This window comes from Pezoporus wallicus, unplaced genomic scaffold (genome assembly GCF_028554395.1).
Source record: "Pezoporus wallicus isolate ANWC-B61680 ecotype Strahan unplaced genomic scaffold, APGP_CSIRO_Pwel_v1 contig_3181, whole genome shotgun sequence".
Classification (NCBI taxonomy): Eukaryota; Metazoa; Chordata; class Aves; order Psittaciformes; family Psittacidae; genus Pezoporus; species Pezoporus wallicus.
In genome coordinates, this window is record NW_026641700.1 from 2,144,393 (window position 1) to 2,163,428 (window position 19,036).

A 19,036-nucleotide genomic window follows, 5' to 3' on the forward strand; every position below is an offset into this window, starting at 1 on the left:
TCCAGTATGCAGCTAACCATTATGAATACTGTGCCATCAGTTTAATCATTCTAAACATCTACATTTCTTTCCTCATTGTAGCTTTATCATCCAAATGTTGTACGGTACTATAGAACGTTCTTGGAAAGTAAGTATAAATGCAGAGAATTACCACAGTATACATAATGAAGAAATAGAAATATAAAATGAAAACGCAACTTGAAAGGAATGTGTCAAATTTCAGCAATAAATGATAAAACTTTCTTCAAGAACTGCTACAGTTCAGACAGGCTTATATTCCTTTAAAACTGAAAAAGTTATGAGACATTACTAGTAAAACTAGATGCAATATAAACATGTAGAAAGCATCATTCTCATCTGATAAAGATCCAAAATTTACACCTGGACTGCTATGTAGGGAGAAAAGCTATAGTGACTAGTTGAATGATATAGATTGCTCAGATTCTTTTGTATAAAGACTTAGCTACATACATGTGCCCACTGAGTGATTTTCATGGAGTGAATTCCTTATAGTTGCTGTGATATAAACTGAGGGAAAAAAAAGAATAACAAGGAATAGAACTGTGATTAAATATATTTGCACAAGTTCTTTTTTAAAAGTAAAAAGAGCTTTTAAAATATATTTAAACCTCAAATATTCTATTGTCAAATGCCTTCTCTATAAATATAATCTATTAATTCATTTTCTTTTATGTAGATGACAAGTTGTACATAGTCATGGAGCTCATAGAGGGAGTGCCATTGGGAGAGCATTTTCACTCTTTGAAAGAAAAGCAACAACACTTTACAGAAGACAGAATATGGCGTATATTTATCCAAGTAAGTGCCTCCATTCTTTTTGTTATCAGGACTTTTTTGCATGAAATTAGTAGCACCATTTATATTTGTTAGGCTAATAACTGACAAAACAATGTTTATTATATCAGGCACTAATATCAGATTTTAATTTAATTTAATGTGCCTTTATCTAGGTTGTAGTTAAGAATATTAATGAGGCCCTTTCTGTTTGTTTTTAAGCTTTGTCTAGCTCTTCGTTATTTGCATAAAGAGAAAAGGATTGTTCATCGAGATCTCACTCCAAACAATGTCATGCTGGGGGATAAAGACAAAGTTACAATTAGTAAGTAGAGCTATTTACTTAAAGAGAATTTCCCGTGATGTGTGTGAGTAGAATTTCTTCACTGAAACTCTCAGAGGTTTTCAGATTTCCAGGCATTGGTCGCCATACTTGGAAGCCAGTAAATTATTGCATTATTATACTGTTGTATAATTGCTAATGAAAATTTTGTGATCATTGTCACCAGGTGTCATCAGCCACAACTATATTTATTACAGACGTGTGTCAAATAAGACAGAGATGATTTAGCCCTAAAAAAATAGACTATAGTTATGCTTCAAGGCCTGTTTTTATTTAAATCATCAAGAATATCTAGATAATCAACTTCAGATAACAAGTCCTAGTGAACATACTAAAATATAACAACCATCTGTTCTATTCTAGTTGTACCATGAAATTGTTTAACATCCATCAGTTGTTCCCAGTGATCAGCTGCAATAAGGTGCTATTTGTCTAAGCTTGTGGTCGTGAATATTCTTGATGTATGCTTCTAGAACCTCCACAGTGTGGAGGAAGGACCCTAGGCAGGTCTCAGGATAGGCTTTGAAAGCAGTATATGTGTGAACAGTACAAAATATGACAAAGTTTTACTCTTTGAGTGAAACAATGCAACTTGGTACACACAGCAAGCCCTACAGCCACTTCAGATACTATAGTTTTTAAAGTTCTCAAAGCACTACTGCATGCTTTCTTACTGCTCATGACACAGAACTAAATAAACAGTTTGAATACTGCTGAATTGTCGTGAGAAGTCTTTATGCAGAAATCAATCTCTATTCTTTAAAAATAACAGGGAAGTATAGTCATATACACACACCCAACCAAAAAGCCATTGGCTAAAATAGGCAAATATATTTAGCAACTGTTGTCTTATTGTAAGTATTTATAGCTGATGATACACATACAAATTCATTTGTTATTAAACCGTATGTGCTAAAAACCTCTGATTCTTAGTGATAACACAGTTTTGAAAGTAGGTCATTTAATGGAGCACTTGTCCCTGAGTAATAGGATATTATTTAAAGGAAAATATCAAATTTTGTATGTGTATCATATTTTGTATTTTGTATCAACAAACTGCCACTGAGGGGCACTCTTGTCCTGATTTAACACCTTAACATTGTCTCTGGTCCGGTCTATGTGTAAAGACGTGTAAATGTACTTTCAAATGTAAGCTCAAAATAGCCAATGAAAAGCATTTATATTTCTGTCAAAGATTTACAGAAGTTGATGAAACTGGAAGAACTGAAGCTTATTTTGATAATTTTGACAGTGATAGATTTAAAACTGTTGCAATATTTAAACAGTTTATTTAGTACTTTATTTATTACCAGCATACATTGATAATTATATTCCACAGTATTTGAGAATTTCAGATGGTTCTAGATGAAAGTTAATATAAAATGTAAGATGATGCTGGAAGCGTATGCTCAAATATTGAGAAATCTTAAGTCTGCCTCTGCAGTGAGTTTAGCCTGTCAGCTTTTATAAAAGGAGAAGGTCTGCTCTAAAATATACTCAGAACTGTAGGTCTGTGTTTGCAAGCTTCACAGTCATTCTAAAGAGAGACCAACTTCAATTTTCTGGTCTTTCAGTTTCAGTACTGTCCAAAAATTGTCTTGATCTAATTGGAGTAATAGGACTATTTATGAAATAGTGTTGTGCAGCTGTGTAATTAAAATATGGCCTCTGATGGTCCGAATTATTTTGCTTTATAGCAGAAGCTTGTATATCTTATAATACTGCTCTTCTTTTTTCTTTCCTCAAGCCGTGCTTCTGGAAATGGTAACTCTTGTTAATCTTTTGCTATGAAAATCTGCAGGCTGAATAATATAACAAAGGCAGCTTATTGCTCTGTAACAAACATTCTTCAAATGTTTTATTTAGAGAGGTGCCTTAGTTTTAGACTCTCATTGTAGATTTTGATTAAAAAAATAAAATGAGCAATCGACTGGAGCAAAGTGCTTCTATAGGTTAAGGTTCATTCCGTTCTGTGTATGGCTTTGCAGCGGCCCCAAAAATGAACTGCTTTAAGAAATTTCTGGGACTCACAGGTAGGCATTTCTCACTGTGTAAGAACTGGGCCACTCACATTCCAAATCTCGTGAAGACCTCATACATTTTCTGAGTTTATATTGGTTGAAAAGGAAAGGAGTGCACAATGTAGGAGACATTCCCACCTTGCTGTCAGCACAGAAAAAAATAAACCTGCTGAAGGATGATGGTTATTTGTTCTGAATTCATGGAGAGATGTTCTACACATGGCTTCTGTAGAACAATTCCAGCAGAACTTGGTAGGCAGGGACCTATGGTGAAAGGTAGCTGAAAACTAGTATTCATATAGGCAAAAAGCCTGCAGCTGGCTTGGCACAATGTAAGATTAAGCTATGAGGGGCCTTTTCTAGTGGTAGTCTCTGATATAATCTTTATAGGTTTGACTGAAGAAAAAATATATGAGGTAATAGTGGGAAGAATTTTTGTATCTGTATAGTCACACTGTTACTTTCTTTTTCTTATGTATTGTGTGTGATCAGATGCTATCCTTATCCAGGTTTTTGATTATGGTTTTGTTTTTAAAAGTAGGCAAGACGCAAGTGGAAGTCCTAAGCCCAGCAGGTACTTTGTTCTACTGTGAAGATTGTATAACTTCCTTTGCATTTCCCATGACATCTTTTAAACCTGCCAATTACATCTGAATTATCCCAATCTTTTTCAGGCTCTTTTAAGCTGTGTGTTGTTGCAAATGGAAACAGACATTTACAATCTGATCCTAGCCAAGCCAGTGGTGATACAAGATCTCTTTCTAGCTGCAGAGAACTTTAAGCATGCTGTTGTTATGTGTTCTCTGGAACCCTACTCATCTGTTCTGTTTCATCTCTGACATAAATTTGATAGGAAGTGGGCCATAACAACCATCCCTTATGTTGGTACAGCATTTAATCGTAATTGGTTGAGCTACAAAAGCTGTGAAAACATAAGTATTAAATCACCTAACCTGCAATTTTGTAAAACTTGTCATTCTAAATTGGTAGAAACGTGTTACAAAACTGTACATCTCTGGTCAGGCTAAATGTCTGATTTATCATTTCTGACACACGCACACACACACACACAAAATAGTATTTTAGGCACAGCCTGAAGGAAAGTTGTTTTGTTTAGGGTTTCAGAGATTCATTGAATCCATACTATCTGTGGCTGTCAGTTTAATCTGACCAGCCTTTTCATAGTAGACATTGAGAAGTTACAGTTTTCTGAACTGGAAATGCACATGTACTTTCATCATAACTGTATTTTACTGCAGATGAATTTTGTTTCTAGTACAGCATTATTTCTGTCTAGAGCTCCATAGCTGCATCTTTTTGTTGGACAGAACAGCAGAGTGTAGATAACCACTTTTCCTCAGTGTCATCTAGCTGCGACAAAATTTAAATCTTTAGGGCCGTGTGGAATCACTCTGACACCTTTCAGCTCTAATATCAAGGAGAATTGTGAAGGGTTCCATACGCTCTTTTGGATGGCTTGCTCTGTTTAATATTTATAATTGTAATGATAGAACAGTAGCAAAGAGGATATGTATGGAACCGAAACCCAGGACTGTGTAGAAGCGGAATAATAGTTTTGAGAAAACTCAGCTCTCTGATCATAGCCAGCAAGCATGAAGTGTCAGAATGGTGAAGTGAATGAGACTTGGAAAGTTCAAGGAGTTGTTGGGTGCTTGAAGAAAGCTACCTGTTAACTTTGTAACTGAGAATACTTGTTTGCTGGGTACACTTTTTAAAAGACCTATTGGCTCTTGATTCTGTGCCATGGCCAAAGAAGCAGTGGCCATGAGGTAAAGTTTAACTAGTGTCTATTGTGTGTTAGTCACTAATTTCCTGAGTCACTTGGATCAGTGTTATTTTTTTTTTTTTTTACAGATTATATGGCTCATCTAACTCTTTTTCATTATGAGAATTGCTATCCAAGGAAATGCTTCTAGTACTTAATTTTCAAAGCTTCCATAATAGGCTCAGTGGAATTTTCCACTTGTTTACATTCACATTGTAAATCAATCATTCTGGACTCTATTGGTGGATTAATAGCACAATTGCATTTCTACAAATCTCAGTTCTAGATGTGGATCTATTCAGAAGTTGCTAGTTCTTAGTGCAGAAGTTACAAGCTTCACAAAACTGACAGATAGTAGACTGAGTTTACAAAGCACTGATATTAGCACACAGAAAGGAGTATGGTAGAATAGCTACATGGTGCATTTGCGAATGATAAGAAATTAATTCTGTTCCCATTCTATTAATGGAAAAGAATAGGATAAGTATGTCCTACTGTTGGTGAAATTGTAAATTATCTTGATCTTAGGATATGCTTTTATAGAAAAAAAGATTAAAGTTCTATTTTAATCTTTCAGATCACTGTAACTTAGTAAGTTGCTGACAAACTTCCTTGATTACGGTTGCAAACTTGTGGAAGAGAAGCAAAATGATTTTTTCTTACTATGAGCCTATCAGGGTAAAAGGAAAATCTGTTCAGTTGGGACACCAAAAATCTGATCTGAGTAGGTCTGAAGTTCATGTGTGTGGTGAATTTGATATTCCACTCAGGCTCCTTTATTGCTTTGATTTTGGTATTCATGTGCACATTTGATGTTAGGAAAAAATAATGGCATTTTCAAACAGGGCTGAAATATAAATTGAGGGAATGAGATCAGTGCTGTTAAGATGCAGTACCTGTAAAATCTCTTGGTTTTACTGTAGAAGATCAACCTACTAGGTGAAATCTTTGGGAAATAAAATGGCAAATGAAAAAACAGATTGTGTCAAAAAAGAGAAAAAAATCTATTGCAGGTACCTAAAATACTCATTTTAAGAAACTGCAAAGATTTAGAAGGTTTTTGTGATTCAGAGATGAAAGTTGAATATATCATTCTGTAGCAGGTTAGGATACTAGTCAATTCAGCCTACATTATTTTCATACTTCTTTCTTCCCTTCATGCTCTCTCCCCTGGCATGTAATGTTTTCTGAAATAATTGTACTTCATTATCACTTACCCTGAACAAATTGTATGTAAGTGTGAAAACGAGTGAAGAAGGGTGTTTCAGAATCTAGAGGATTATAACTTCACCAGTTAGTGCAATTTTTTAATTCCTATTTGAGGATCATCTTGCAGGATTGTTTGACTATTTTTTGATGAATTAAAAAAAAAACAACCAAGCAAAAAAACTAACAACAACAACAACAACATTCAAATCAAACCCCCAAATGTTTGGTTTTCTAGGTTCCTGATATACAGAGGAAAAAACCCTCAAGGCTTAATGTTTACAATCACAGTGCAAAATCTAGTCAAATATAATAATGCTGTAGGAGATATGACTATTAGTAATGAATTACTGTCAAAATTGCATGTCTAGTCATAGATTATAAAGATCCCTGTAATGATGAAAGTTTGTTAGTTTTTTGTTGTCTTTGAACAGACTTAAAAATGGTGGATACATCTTTCCATTGCTGCTATTAAAGTGCCAAGACTGCTTCCACATGGTTTTATTTCATCTGTGCTACAAAATAAGCAGTGTTTGTTATTTTTGTTTGTCTGCTTGGCTTTTTTTTTTTTTTTTTGGTTCCCAAAGGAGTGATTTTGACTTTTCAGGAAGGTGGGACGATCTAACAGTCAAAATGGGGGTGTTTGTTATTTTGGGGGGATGAGGGAGTTGCCTTCTTAATGCCAGTTTTATTCCTGCATTGCAAGAATAGAGAGGGTGACAAGTGGTAGACAATTCAATGATTTTAGGACTGCAGTATCTGGTCTTGGACTAGATAAAAGCAGTGTGAAGCTAGCCTAGAAAAAGGGCTGAGCTAGACTCATCAAGATACAAGTGCCAGATGAGCTGGTTTCCTTTCCAAAAACAGTTCAAGAGAGGGGTAGGACTCATCTTTTTTATGGCAGTTACTAGCACATCTTTCTCATAGAATCTTGCTCTGGATCACTAGAATGGGTTTATAATTTTCTCTTTGAATGAACTGATTCAGCATGTATTTCTGCATCCTGATGTTGTCAGCAGCTAGGTGGCTCTCCCTTTGTGTTATCTCTTTGCTTTTACCAGCCTTTCTTTTGGTTTATCTCATTTACTGGTTTACAAAGCTTTTACTGGCCTTCTGAGTATGATTCTCTAAGGGCTTTTCCATTTTTCTCTGGCCACCTTAATTCTACTGATATTTATCATGATTTGTCAGCATTGATATAGTTCCTTCCAGTAAGTACTCACAATACTTCTGTTATTTGGTAGATTGCTTTCTTTTCTGTGAGAATGGAAGCAGCAGGAAAATATTTGGCAGCTGTAAGTTTTGTATTTCATTCTGAAACTGGTGAAATTCGTGTCCAGATGCATCTGTATTCACACAGATATGTGTGAATTGATAAGGTCTAGTTTCTGAAGAAGGGCCCTTTCCTGTACTTAAGAGCTATGCCTTAATGCAAAAGGTACCACTGGATGAATTAACTGTAGTAAACTGAGATGGTTCAGGAAGAATATTTTCTTTAACAAGTAGGATTTTGAATTTCAGAAGTGACCAATCAGGTCATGACATAAGAATCACTAGATCAGCTCTAAGGTTTATGTAGGTCTCTCTCTGTACTAAAAGCTGACACTTGGGTAAAGTTCACAAAAAGCTGAGCAAGTATTGAGTTTTCTTTCTCTCACAATTCAATTCCAGCTTCTAAAAGACATAGTGGTATGGTGTGAAGCTATTTCAGGAAATTGCCTAATATGAATTGCCACCATGGGTCCTCATCAATCAAGCTTCAGTTCACAACTGAAACAGCGCATACCAGTTAATAGGGATCATCTTTATATTTGGTTACATTTTCATTTAATAATATGGAATGCAGGTCTCTTGCAGTTCTTAGAAATGATTTCTTTTATTTGTTTGCTATTGTAGCAGTTTCTGGCATCAAATGCCAAATAAAGAATCCTGGAGTATTAAAAGTTGTAGAGCAATTTATAAGATGGAGACAGATGCCTAAATAAGTTAAAAAAAGAAATTTAATTAGCAAGATATAGTTCCTTTTCATTCAATTCTGTATTATGGGCTTGAAAAGGCTTAGGAAAAATCATTTATGTTTATAGAATCATAGAATGCTAACGGTTGGAAAGGACCTTAAGATCATCTAGTTCCAGCCCTCCTGCGATAGGCAGGGACACCTCCTACTAGACCATATTGCTCAAGGTCCTGCCCAATCTGGCCTTGAACAAAGGCCTTCCTGCTAAAGAAAAGTATCTCAGAGGTGTAATTTGTCTAAAATTGCATACCTTTTTACTATGGAACAAACTCTGACTTATAAATATGCAGGGATTAAAGACTATGCTGTGGAACACAACTGGCCCAACAGCATGTAGAAGGGATTTTAACTGAGAACGAAGCCAAAACAAGACACTGGGATCAGTAGTTTGATGTGAAGCTGATTGTCCCGTGCTTTGCATTTGTTAGCTCTGGCAGTGTCAGTTGTATTTAAGAGCTTCTTGCTCTTAGCAAGATGGCTTAGCAGAATTTGGAAAAAAAGTTATTGCCTGTGAAATGTTCTTTTCCCCTCCATTTCTGAGAATCGGAGCCTAAAAGACAGACAATATATTTAACCCCTTTGGCTGATCTTGCCCTTGCTTTCTTTTTTTCCAGGTAATCATTAATGTTGTATTAAAATAGACTACTTCCAGGAACAAGATGTCCAGCTTTCCTCTTTTGTTTCCTAAATCTTTCAAGTACCAGGAACTTAATTTATTGATTGATGTAATGTCTTAATACCCTTTCTTCATAGGCTATTATGTGAAGGATTATGAAAAAGGGAATGTAGAATGATTCACCCCTATTAACTCAAGGAAGTATCAACATTGTAAAAACCTCTGGTCCTTTGGGGCTTAATATTTCCTGGAGTGAAATGTCTTAACTCAAAGACAACAGGGAGGCTTCTCAGGGATCCTGTTGATTTAGCATTCTTTCTACCTACATCTTCCAGGCACTGCAGAGCTAGTTCTTCTTTGAACATTTTGTTAAAAAAAATGACCTGTGGCCTGGGTATCTACATTTGGCTTTCTTATCAAAGTCCCTTTCTGAATAAGAGATCTTCTCCTCTTCAGACCCTGAGGCTCCCACTGAGCAAGAGCAAACAGAAACTATTTTTTCTTACCTATGTTTCCTCTGCTCTGCAGCTTTTTTTTTTTTTATGAATACAAACATTTTGAACTAAAATTTTTGTGAACTATTTCACTGCATGAACAATTGGAATGAGGATGGGCTGTGGGCTCTGTCCAAGTAGAACAGGACCCTTAAAATATTTTAAACAATATTATTTACCACACAAATCTTCCTACTTCCAAAGTAGTATTACAATGCAAGATTTATTAACAGACTTTAACAAGCACAATGATTTCCTCTTACTCTCTGTGCAATGTATCTTAGCTGCATTGTTGCATTGAGGCAGCCGTAGAGTACTGAATTGAAAAAAATGAACTGTTTGCAGGGAATTAAGATTAAAAATATAATCCCTAACGATTGTGTGTGGCAGTTTTGTGAAAGACTACCTGCTAATTACACAAAATGTGCTTATATTAACATAATTACATAATCTTCGAAATCTGCAGCTTTTGTCACAAGGTAAGGCTACAATTCACCATTATTTCTTTCCAGAAGCAATCTTTGAGCATGAACTGTTCAGGTATTAGACCTTCGCCAAACTCCTTTGAAAGTCTGTCCTTCCTAGCTGTTGTAATTTGAAGGAAAGCAAAATCATTACTAACTTCATTACATAATTTTTTCCATTAACTTGGTCTCTAGATCACTGCTTATTAGATATTTAAAATTGTCATGCTGTTTATTGGAATATATCAATGGAAACCTGAAACTGGTCATATAGTTTGAATTACAATTGATCAGAGGTGTGTTTATAATATCTTTAAAGCTCGTAGGCCTGGTTCAAACAGAAGCTGTTGATTAATATTTTGATAGGAAGACAGTATGGTGCAGTGCTGCAAATTGTAAAAGATGATACAAAAACACCAAACCTCCCTTCCACCCTCTCCCAACTTTTCAGGTGTTGTGGATGAGCACCAATTGTCATGCAGAGAGGGTGGTTATTGATATCTGAATCTTTTTTATTTATTGTAGCTGACTTTGGTCTTGCAAAGCAAAAGCAAGAAAATGGGAAACTTGCATCTGTAGTGGGAACCATTCTGTACTCATGGTAAGTACACCTGCATACAACATCCAGTCCAGTGACATCCATCTTAATGGTTACTTTTTTGAGCAGGCAGACAAGTTTCAGTCGAGTAAGGAGTAAGGTGCAAGCTGCCCACCCACAGCTACTATGCAGTAAGTAGTTGGTTGCCTACCTGTTTTTCTGTTGCCTATGGTGGTTACTGTGGGTTAACTTGGTGCAAAACTGAAGTAACTGTGGTTGTGTAGTAACTCATTCATCCATCTTTACACTTAAAGAAATGTGTTTTCAAGTTCTAAAAAGATATATGTAAACAATAGAAATTAATTTTAAAGGCTTTTAATGTAATTGTGGCTTCAATGTTCAGCTACATTTTATGTGTAGACAGTTTACCTTCTGAACTATTTGTTAATGGATTTGTTTTGTATCAGTAGGCATTTGGTTTTAGTAAATGAACTGAAAAAAATATTTTCTGCAGTTTGAAATTTTCAATGGTGGAAAAGCACGACACACATTGTTTGAAATTTAAGCTTAGTAAATACATAAATGACTGCTCTAAACCTTTGCCTTAGACAATACATTATTCAGTCTGCTGAATGAGATGCAGTTTCCTTTGGCATCCCATCTGCAAGCAAGCCAAAGCGAGGAACCATTTTGTGAAAAATTGCTGTACTGATATAGCTACCTAGGTTCCTAGATTACTACTGCCTTGTGTTTTGTTTTCTCAAGAGCATGGAATACAAAGCATTTCCTATCCAAACGTTCTCAATATGTAAACAGTTTACACAATTGAGAGTATTATATGCATATCAGGTTCTCTCAAAAGTAATTGTGGTCAGGTCAGAGTATGGATTTTTGTGTTGCATGATGGATAAATAGCAAACATGCCTGTTAATTGAGGTTATGGTATTGTGAACAAAAGGGAGCAAATGTAATCTGGGTAAAAATCCAAATTGTGGCAAGCGCAAGCTCAGTATTCAACTAATAGAAGTTGATGTGTTCTGGCCCTGCCATTTGAGCTGAAAGTTTCTGTTAATTGAAATGCTAACATCAGAAATCAATTAAGGAGTTGCTAATCTGGATCTCTCCATTTGCAAAATTAAAACTTTGCCAACCCTACCCTAACTACTGCTTTATTAAGGAAATATGTTTGCAATATGTTCAGCTGAAGCTTTGCAGATCCAAATATTCCTTGTTCCTGCATGGGTTTGCTCCAGATTCTTTTAACGCCTTTTTATGTACAGCTGCTGTTCTCTCTCTTCAGGGTCACTCTGTTGCTTCTACTCAGTGTGAGCTTGCTTAAGGTTAGAAGTTGGTTTCCTTCTTTTAGTGACTTTCTGGTTCTCTTGTTCCCACTACTATAAATTGCCACTTCTAGCTCCTGTAAATAAAGTGAAATTTATTTGGCATAGGGAATAGAAAAAGAAAACTACAATGAATGACACATAAACAAACCAAGAATGTTGCACAGCATGGAGGGTATAATTTTGTTTCCTGTTTTCATCAGAATTTTTAATTTACAAAATACACACTAATAAGCAGAAAAACCTGTTAGAATGTTATATCCTAAGTAAAAACTGGAAATGCTTTCATCCTAAATTTCTTGTAAGACCACTGCACTGGCTGAGGCACTGACAGTATGTTTCTCAGCAGTTTACAGGCATTTTTGATGTCAGTCTTCTTCAATCTTCTTTTCTGCTGTGGTGACCACATGTGATGGCCACATACTTTCAAGATTGCTTGGCCTATGTGGCTGTAATAAGTAGTTAAAAGTTCCAACCTACTGGGGGAGCTACTGATGGCTCCTCTGAATTCAAAGAGAGAGTCAAGAACTCAGGTATTCTGCAGTCAAATGTAATTCATGTTGCCACTTTTGAGATTGCTACTTGTAATTTCCTAGTGACAGAATGATAACGTCTGACAATCCCTAGAAATCATGAAATCATAAAATGGCTTCAAGAGTGAGTCCTTGTAATGTATATTACACCTTGAAGACTAATGCTTATGCTGCTTTTTAGTGAGAAAAAGTAAGTTGCTTGGGAGGCTGACTCAACTGGGATGCTGCAGTCAAAATACTCCTGAAGCATAGCACGGTGATATGTTTGAAGCATAGCATAGTGTGTATCAGCAGATTGCACTGCTGATCACTGTGCTATCAGCAGAGTGATAGTTTGGGTGGTTAAGTGTAGCAAAAGTTTGGTGTAGCTAGTTATGTGCTATGGTTTTCAGCTCCTCTGAAATAATTGATTTGTTTTGTTTAGTCACATTCGGGCAGAGAAGCTGTTGACAAGAAGTTATTGTGCTCCTTTGAACAACTGTTATGGGTGAACTGTCTGCGAATTAGATTAGTCTTTAGAAGTGTCAATTTCCAAACCTGCCACTGATGTCTGTGGGTCTTCTCACATTTTGTAGGAAATTTTTATTAGATAGTAATGTTCTGTAGATTGAAATACTCTTTTAATTATTATTGTCTTGGTTTTATCTTTGTTCATACCACATTTATTATCATTTATACCCTGTGTTTGTGTATTGAAGTTCATATCAGACCTAAGACTTGGCACTTCTTTTTCTACCTCTTTGTCCAATTATTTGGATGTAAGCATGAGGAGAAAATACTACTTGCATGTTTTAGTCTCTCAGTAAGTGGCCTTTTGGGACACTACTTGTCAGTTCTGTTCCACAAGCAAAATCATGGAAGCAGTGATCCTTGCCTGTCTGCAGTCAGAAAAGAGAACAAGAGTACTTTACTGATGTTTTTGTTTTTAAAATGTATGCTTGAGTATTATCTAAAATGACAGGCTAAAGCATTAAAGTTTCCACAGTCATAATAATTTAAGAATGTTAAAAAGGCTTTGCAAGCTGCTGAATGCACTGGATGCTATCCTTCAGGGTACTTGGCTAGTACTGTGTGTGACAGTGGGCTTTTTGATATAGAAACCTGCTCAAGGAGTGAGGTGAACTGTGTGACAGTGGGCTTTTTGATATAGAAACCTGCTCAAGGAGTGAGGTGAACTGATTGAGAATTTTAACACAAGTCATGAAGCATATAGACAAGTCAGAGGCTATACACTTGATCAGTGCTTGTACTGATTGATTTAAGTGACTGGATGATTTAAGTGGATGTGAAGGGCTATAAAATAATCAAAATATTGGTAATGCATGTTTACCAAGAGCAGCAATATTCCTGCATTAAAAAAAAAGGGGAAGAGAAAGAGCTGTGTCATTTTAGAGTGGCAAGAAATAGCTTTCTTCTGAATAGACAGGTCAATAGTTCCGGGTAGTTTGAGAAGGAACCCACCCTTCCTGGAGCAGACAATATAGTCTATACATATCACTGTATGCATCAAACATGTTTGTATTTGGGGTTGAATGAATAAATTTGCTAATGCAATTTTTTTAAAACTGTGTCACCATAAAATACTATCAGACACTGTTTTGTGTTTAGAAAGGGGCTTATATGAGTATGCTTTGTAATTGTGATAGTTTTTAATTCTACTTCATACTCGATTTCATCCTACTATCATACTAATTAAATTCTTTTCAATCGGTTATGTTGTTGAATTAAAAAAACCAGCAATGTGTATGTTTAGAATATCAAATGTATTAAATGGATGCGTTTATACTTAATACATTACAAATTGAAGAAAAGACTGCTTTAGGGAATTGGTAATGAATTCTGAAGTCTTTTTGTAGCTAATAAGTCACCAGAAACAATCTGCTCCAAGTCAGTGGTGGCAGTATTTATTATCCTGCTGTCTCAAAGGCCTTCTCAGAAGAAACACTGCAAATTGTACATGGTTATAGAGAATTATGTTTCCTTTCACATATATCTGCCATTTATTTGTTTCACAAAAGGGATTATAACTTATGAAGGGGACATTCTGTCTACAGATCAAGAGATTGTTCAGCCTGGAGAAGAGAGACTCTGGGGAGATCTTACTGCAGCATTTCAGTTCCTAAAAGGGGCTTATAAGTAAGTCAGGGAGAGATTTTTTATCAGGACCTGTTACGACAGGATGAGGGATGACGGTTTTAATATAAAACAGGGCAGATTCAGGCTGGATGGGAAGAGAACATTCTTTACAATGAGGGTGGTAAAATACTGGCAGAGGTTGCCCAGAGTGGTGGTGGATGCGCCATCCCTGGTGACATTTAAGGCCAGGTTGGATGTGGTTCTGGGCAACCTGATCTAGTTGATTGTCGTGGTTTAAACCCAGTCAGGTAACTTGTTCACTTACTCTCCCCCTTCTTTCCCTCCCCCTACTCCCGGAGGGATGGAGAGGAGAATCGAAAAGAATGCAACTCCCACAGGTTGAGATAAGAGCAGTTTAGTAACTAAGGTATAACACAGATCACTACTGCTACCGCCAAGAAGAACAATGATAAAGGAAATAACAAGGGAAGAGAATACAACACCTCACCACCAGCCGATCGATAACTCGCCCCCCCAAGCCCGACCAAGCACCCCATGCCTCCTCCAACCCTGCAGTCTCGCAGCCCTTCCAGCTAACTCCCCGTTACCTCCTGGGCATGATGTGCTGTGGTATGGAATACCCCTTAGGCTAGCTTGGGTCAGGTGTCCTGTCTCTGCTTCCTCCTGGCTTCCCCTCCTCCCTGGCAGAGGATGAGGCTCACAAAGTCCTTGACCAAACCAAAACATCATTGTTATCAGTTCTGTTCCCAAGCCGAAAATCAAAACACTGCACTGCACCAGCTACCAAGAAAGAGAAAAAATGACTGCTACTGCTGAACCCAGGACATTATCCACCCCTTATTCCATACCATTCACGTCATGCTCAGATCCCACATTTTCAATATACCATCACTCTTATCTAAGTGCATGGACCAGTCCCTATAAAGCTGCTGCGTCCATCTGGTCCATGATGTCAGGCTCCATCTCTTGTAACAGTCTTCCAGAGCAGGAGAGACTGTGTGCAGTGTTCACACTCGTCAATAATCTGGGCAATAGTGTCCATTGCCAAGTCCACCCCTCGATCATGAGTCCATCTCTGTGTTGCATCTCTGCCCTGGTGGCCTGAAGTGCCATGGGCCCACCAGGCTCAAAATAATTCACTGTCCCCTTCAGCAGTTTCTGCAGCTTGTTGCTGGGGACTCTGTACAGCTGCCTGCCATCTCCGATGCTTCCAAAGCACTGGAGGGGCCCAGTGGACTAGATACTTGCCCATACTGTCCCACACACCCTGCCACTCATGACTGTCCAGCCTTGGGGAAAACCTCTTGGTCCCCCTATATTGTCGTCTAACCCCAGACAAGACCCAAACCTGACTCTGCTTAACTGTTGAGATCAGACAAAATGGTTGTGGGTAGCACACAGTCTGTGTGTGTGCCAACATGCTGATCCCCATCACGATCAGCAGGCAGGTCCCAAGGATACCCAAAGGCCATTCAAAACCTTCAGAACTCTCAGTTGATGCTGCTGTGCTTGTCACTGGGGCTGGTGTAGCTGCTGTGCTTGCCGGCTCTCCCACCACCAGCTTCTCTTTTCCTGAGTTCAGATCTCCCTCCTCTGCCTTGGTGGGAAATGCTGCGTGGTCTCCTGCATCCTCCTGGGGCTCGGCGGGCGGCTTCCGGGGAATGCTCTCGGCCGTCGTGGGGCTGGGCTCCTCCGCGGGGCTCGGCTCCTCCGCGGGGCTCGGCTCCTCCGCCGGGCTCGGCTCCTCCGCCGGGCTCGGCTCCTCCGCCGGCTTCTCCCGCTGCTCGGCAGCCGCCTCCTTCTGCTCCTCGACCGCCCCGACCTCCTCCACCGGCAGCCGTCCCCTCGCGGCCTCCGGCCCCGCTCCCGCCGCCGCTTGGTCCCCGGGGCCGCTCTCCTGAGCCGCTTCAGCAGCCGCCGGCTCCCGAGGCCGCTCCCCCTCGGCTCCCCGCAGCCTCACGAAGATGGAGAGTAGGGTGAGTGCCAGGCCGGTGAAGAGCAGCCGGACGGGCAGGTACAAGTCCACGGCCACGTCCGTCCCGCCCTGCTGCTGGAGCCCGCCCGTATTACAAGTCATGGCCATAAAGCACAGTGAGACAAGAACCTTAGCCCAAGCCCCACACTTGATAAACACTAACACAGCAAATACCGGCTCTAAGTAATGTACTGCATTCTGAAACTGTGTGATCAACAAGAACAACTCTGAGAGCCAATAAATCAGCATTGTGACGAGTGACTATTAATCCGGTCAGATCTGTTGTTATCTCAACCCTTCGTGCCCCACGTTGGGCGCCAAAAAGAACTGTCGTGGTTTAAACCCAGTCAGGCAACTCGTTCACTCACACCCCCCCCCACCTTCTTTCCCTCCCCCTACTCCCGGAGGGACGGAGAGGAGAATCGAAAAGAATGCAACTCCCACGGGTTGAGATAAGAACAGTTTAGTAACTAAGGTATAACACAGATCACTGCTGCTACCACCAATAATAACAATGGTAAAGGAAATAACAAGGGAAGAGAATACAGCACCTCACCACCAACCAACTGATAACTCGCCCCCCCCCAGCCCGACCGATACCTCCTCCAACCCTGAAGTCTCGCAGCCCTCCTGGCTAACTCTCAGTTACCTCCTGGGCATGACGTGCTGTGGTATGGAATACCTCTTTGGTCAGTTTGGGTCAGGTGTCCTGTCTCTGCTTCCTCCCAGCTTCAACTCCTCCCTGGCAGAGCATGAGGCTCACAAAGTCCTTGGCCAAACCAAAACATCATTGTTATCAGCGCTGTTCCCGAGCTGAAAGTCAAAACACTGCACTGCACCAGCTACCAAGGAGGAGAAAAATGACTGCTACTGCTGAACCCAATACATTGATCTAATTGAAGATGTCCCCCACCTCATTGTGGGTGAGGGGGTGGACTAGATGACCTTTAAGGTCCCTTCCAGCTCAAACTATTCTATGATTCTATGACATAAATAAAAGTTAGCCGTGTAATGGTTACAATAACTGCCTCAGGTATCATTAAGAAGTAGGTGAGGTGAAAATGCCCCATGATTTCAGACAAATGTATGTATCTGCTTTTGCTACCTATTCTGCTGAAGAAAGCTCTTTTTCTGAGCTACTGCTCAATGTCTGGGCTCTCCATAATTTCAGCTGAACAAGCAAGGGTCAATGATTTTATGACAAGAGGTAGTACAGTATTATACTGGAATGCATCAGTGAATTAATTGTATGATATCAACTGCAGATGAGTAGTCTTGTCTATTTTTACAAAAATAAAGATGCCCTAAATTGGGAGATGCAGGAGTGTGTTGCAAATGTAATTTGTTGGTAGGTTTAGTTGATTGCTATTTACAAATCAACATGTATAGTGTTATCTTTCTACTTCCTACCTCAAGGGGAGTTAATAAAAGCCTTGGTTTGTTCCTGAAAGGAATTCTAGAGGGAGTTTAGAGAAGAATACTGCGGAATGAAATGTTTTTCTCATCACAGGATCATGGGATAATTCAGTTTAGGTCACTTGTCCTGTTTTGTTTCTGGCCTGTTTCTCAGGGGAGCCTATTACTGTGGCTAGGGAGTGAGCTGAATAGTATGAGGTGATATTGCAAACCTCTTCCTTCCTTCTCTTTAGTCTGCTCAGCTTCCTATCTAGCCTTACTTTTTCAGCTGATGTTTGTAAGTCATCAAGTAATCGATTCTTTGTGTAATATTAAAATATATAGCAAGTTATGCCTAGATTATTCTGTTATGACCCTGTGCACATATTTCATCTACTGACTTTCACGAAGGCTTTTGCAGGCTTTATTTAGATTTGGGAATTTAGAATTGTGTGTAAAAGACAACAATGAAATCACCATCTCATTCAGGTAACATTTTCAGCTTAGTTAATTATCTTGTATATTAGGTTTCAGCAAATCCAAATGCTTAAAAAGTCATCTAATTCATCTCTTACTGTGAGAAACAAATTACTGTCAGAAACAAGTCTCTGTGTGGCTGGTATTCATCTTGCTTATATGCAGTCATACAAAAGCTAGGAATCTAATTCAAGTTAAGCAGCAAGATGATGACTGAAAGCAAGGATAAAAATAGGCAGCTCAGTGATGAATTTCATCTTCTTAAACAGCTGTTTTAGAATGAGATAAATCAACAGCTTGATGTGCCTGTCTCTCTTCATTTGCTACAGAGGGATCTAGAGCACTAGCTTAGCATACATCTAACTTATAGGAGTTTGAAGTTGGGTGAAATTAACACCTTATATGAAATCAGTTATTAATGATTTAGTTTTATTTTAGAGTTGTAGAATGGGATTTGTTACTGCTTGCAGTCATCTTTTTGCAGATAGTCATTTTTCTATGTCTCCCTTTCAGTTTTAAATATTCATGTGATTAGATAAGCTTGGTTATTTGGATAAAGGCACTGAACAAAGTTCATTTTAAAAGGCATATAGCTCAGTAAACAAAATCCTTTACCATATTTTAAGTGTTCAGATTTTTTGTTCCATAAGTAAGAAGGAAAAACCTTTTTATTTTCTTGTTTGTACAGCTACAGACTTCTGTATCTTCTAGGAAATTGCAGTTATAATTCACTGGAAATTATCACTGGTTTGAAGGAATCAATTCTTCGAAGCAGCTGTCAGATGTATGAGTAGCTTTTTGAGTATTAGTGTTTCAATTTTTAAGTATATGGGTAGCACTTTGCCACAACTCACAGATAGAATTTATCTACAGTGTTTCTGTTGAAAGTCACAATCTGACAATCTGCTAGATATTTTCTATGAATAAGAACATCAGATG

The 19,036-nt window shown here is 38.4% G+C and overlaps 1 protein-coding gene across 1 annotated transcript in view; it reads left to right on the plus strand.

The window, feature by feature from the left end:
• Positions 1–19,036, plus strand: part of NEK10 (NIMA related kinase 10) — a 103,608-nt gene that overhangs the window by 25,774 nt on the left and 58,798 nt on the right. The window contains exons 20-23 of the mRNA XM_057424870.1: positions 82–127; positions 698–819; positions 1,018–1,120; positions 10,268–10,343. Of these exons, the coding sequence (XP_057280853.1) occupies positions 82–127; positions 698–819; positions 1,018–1,120; positions 10,268–10,343 (347 nt within the window). The remainder of the gene's footprint in view (positions 1–81; positions 128–697; positions 820–1,017; positions 1,121–10,267; positions 10,344–19,036) is intronic.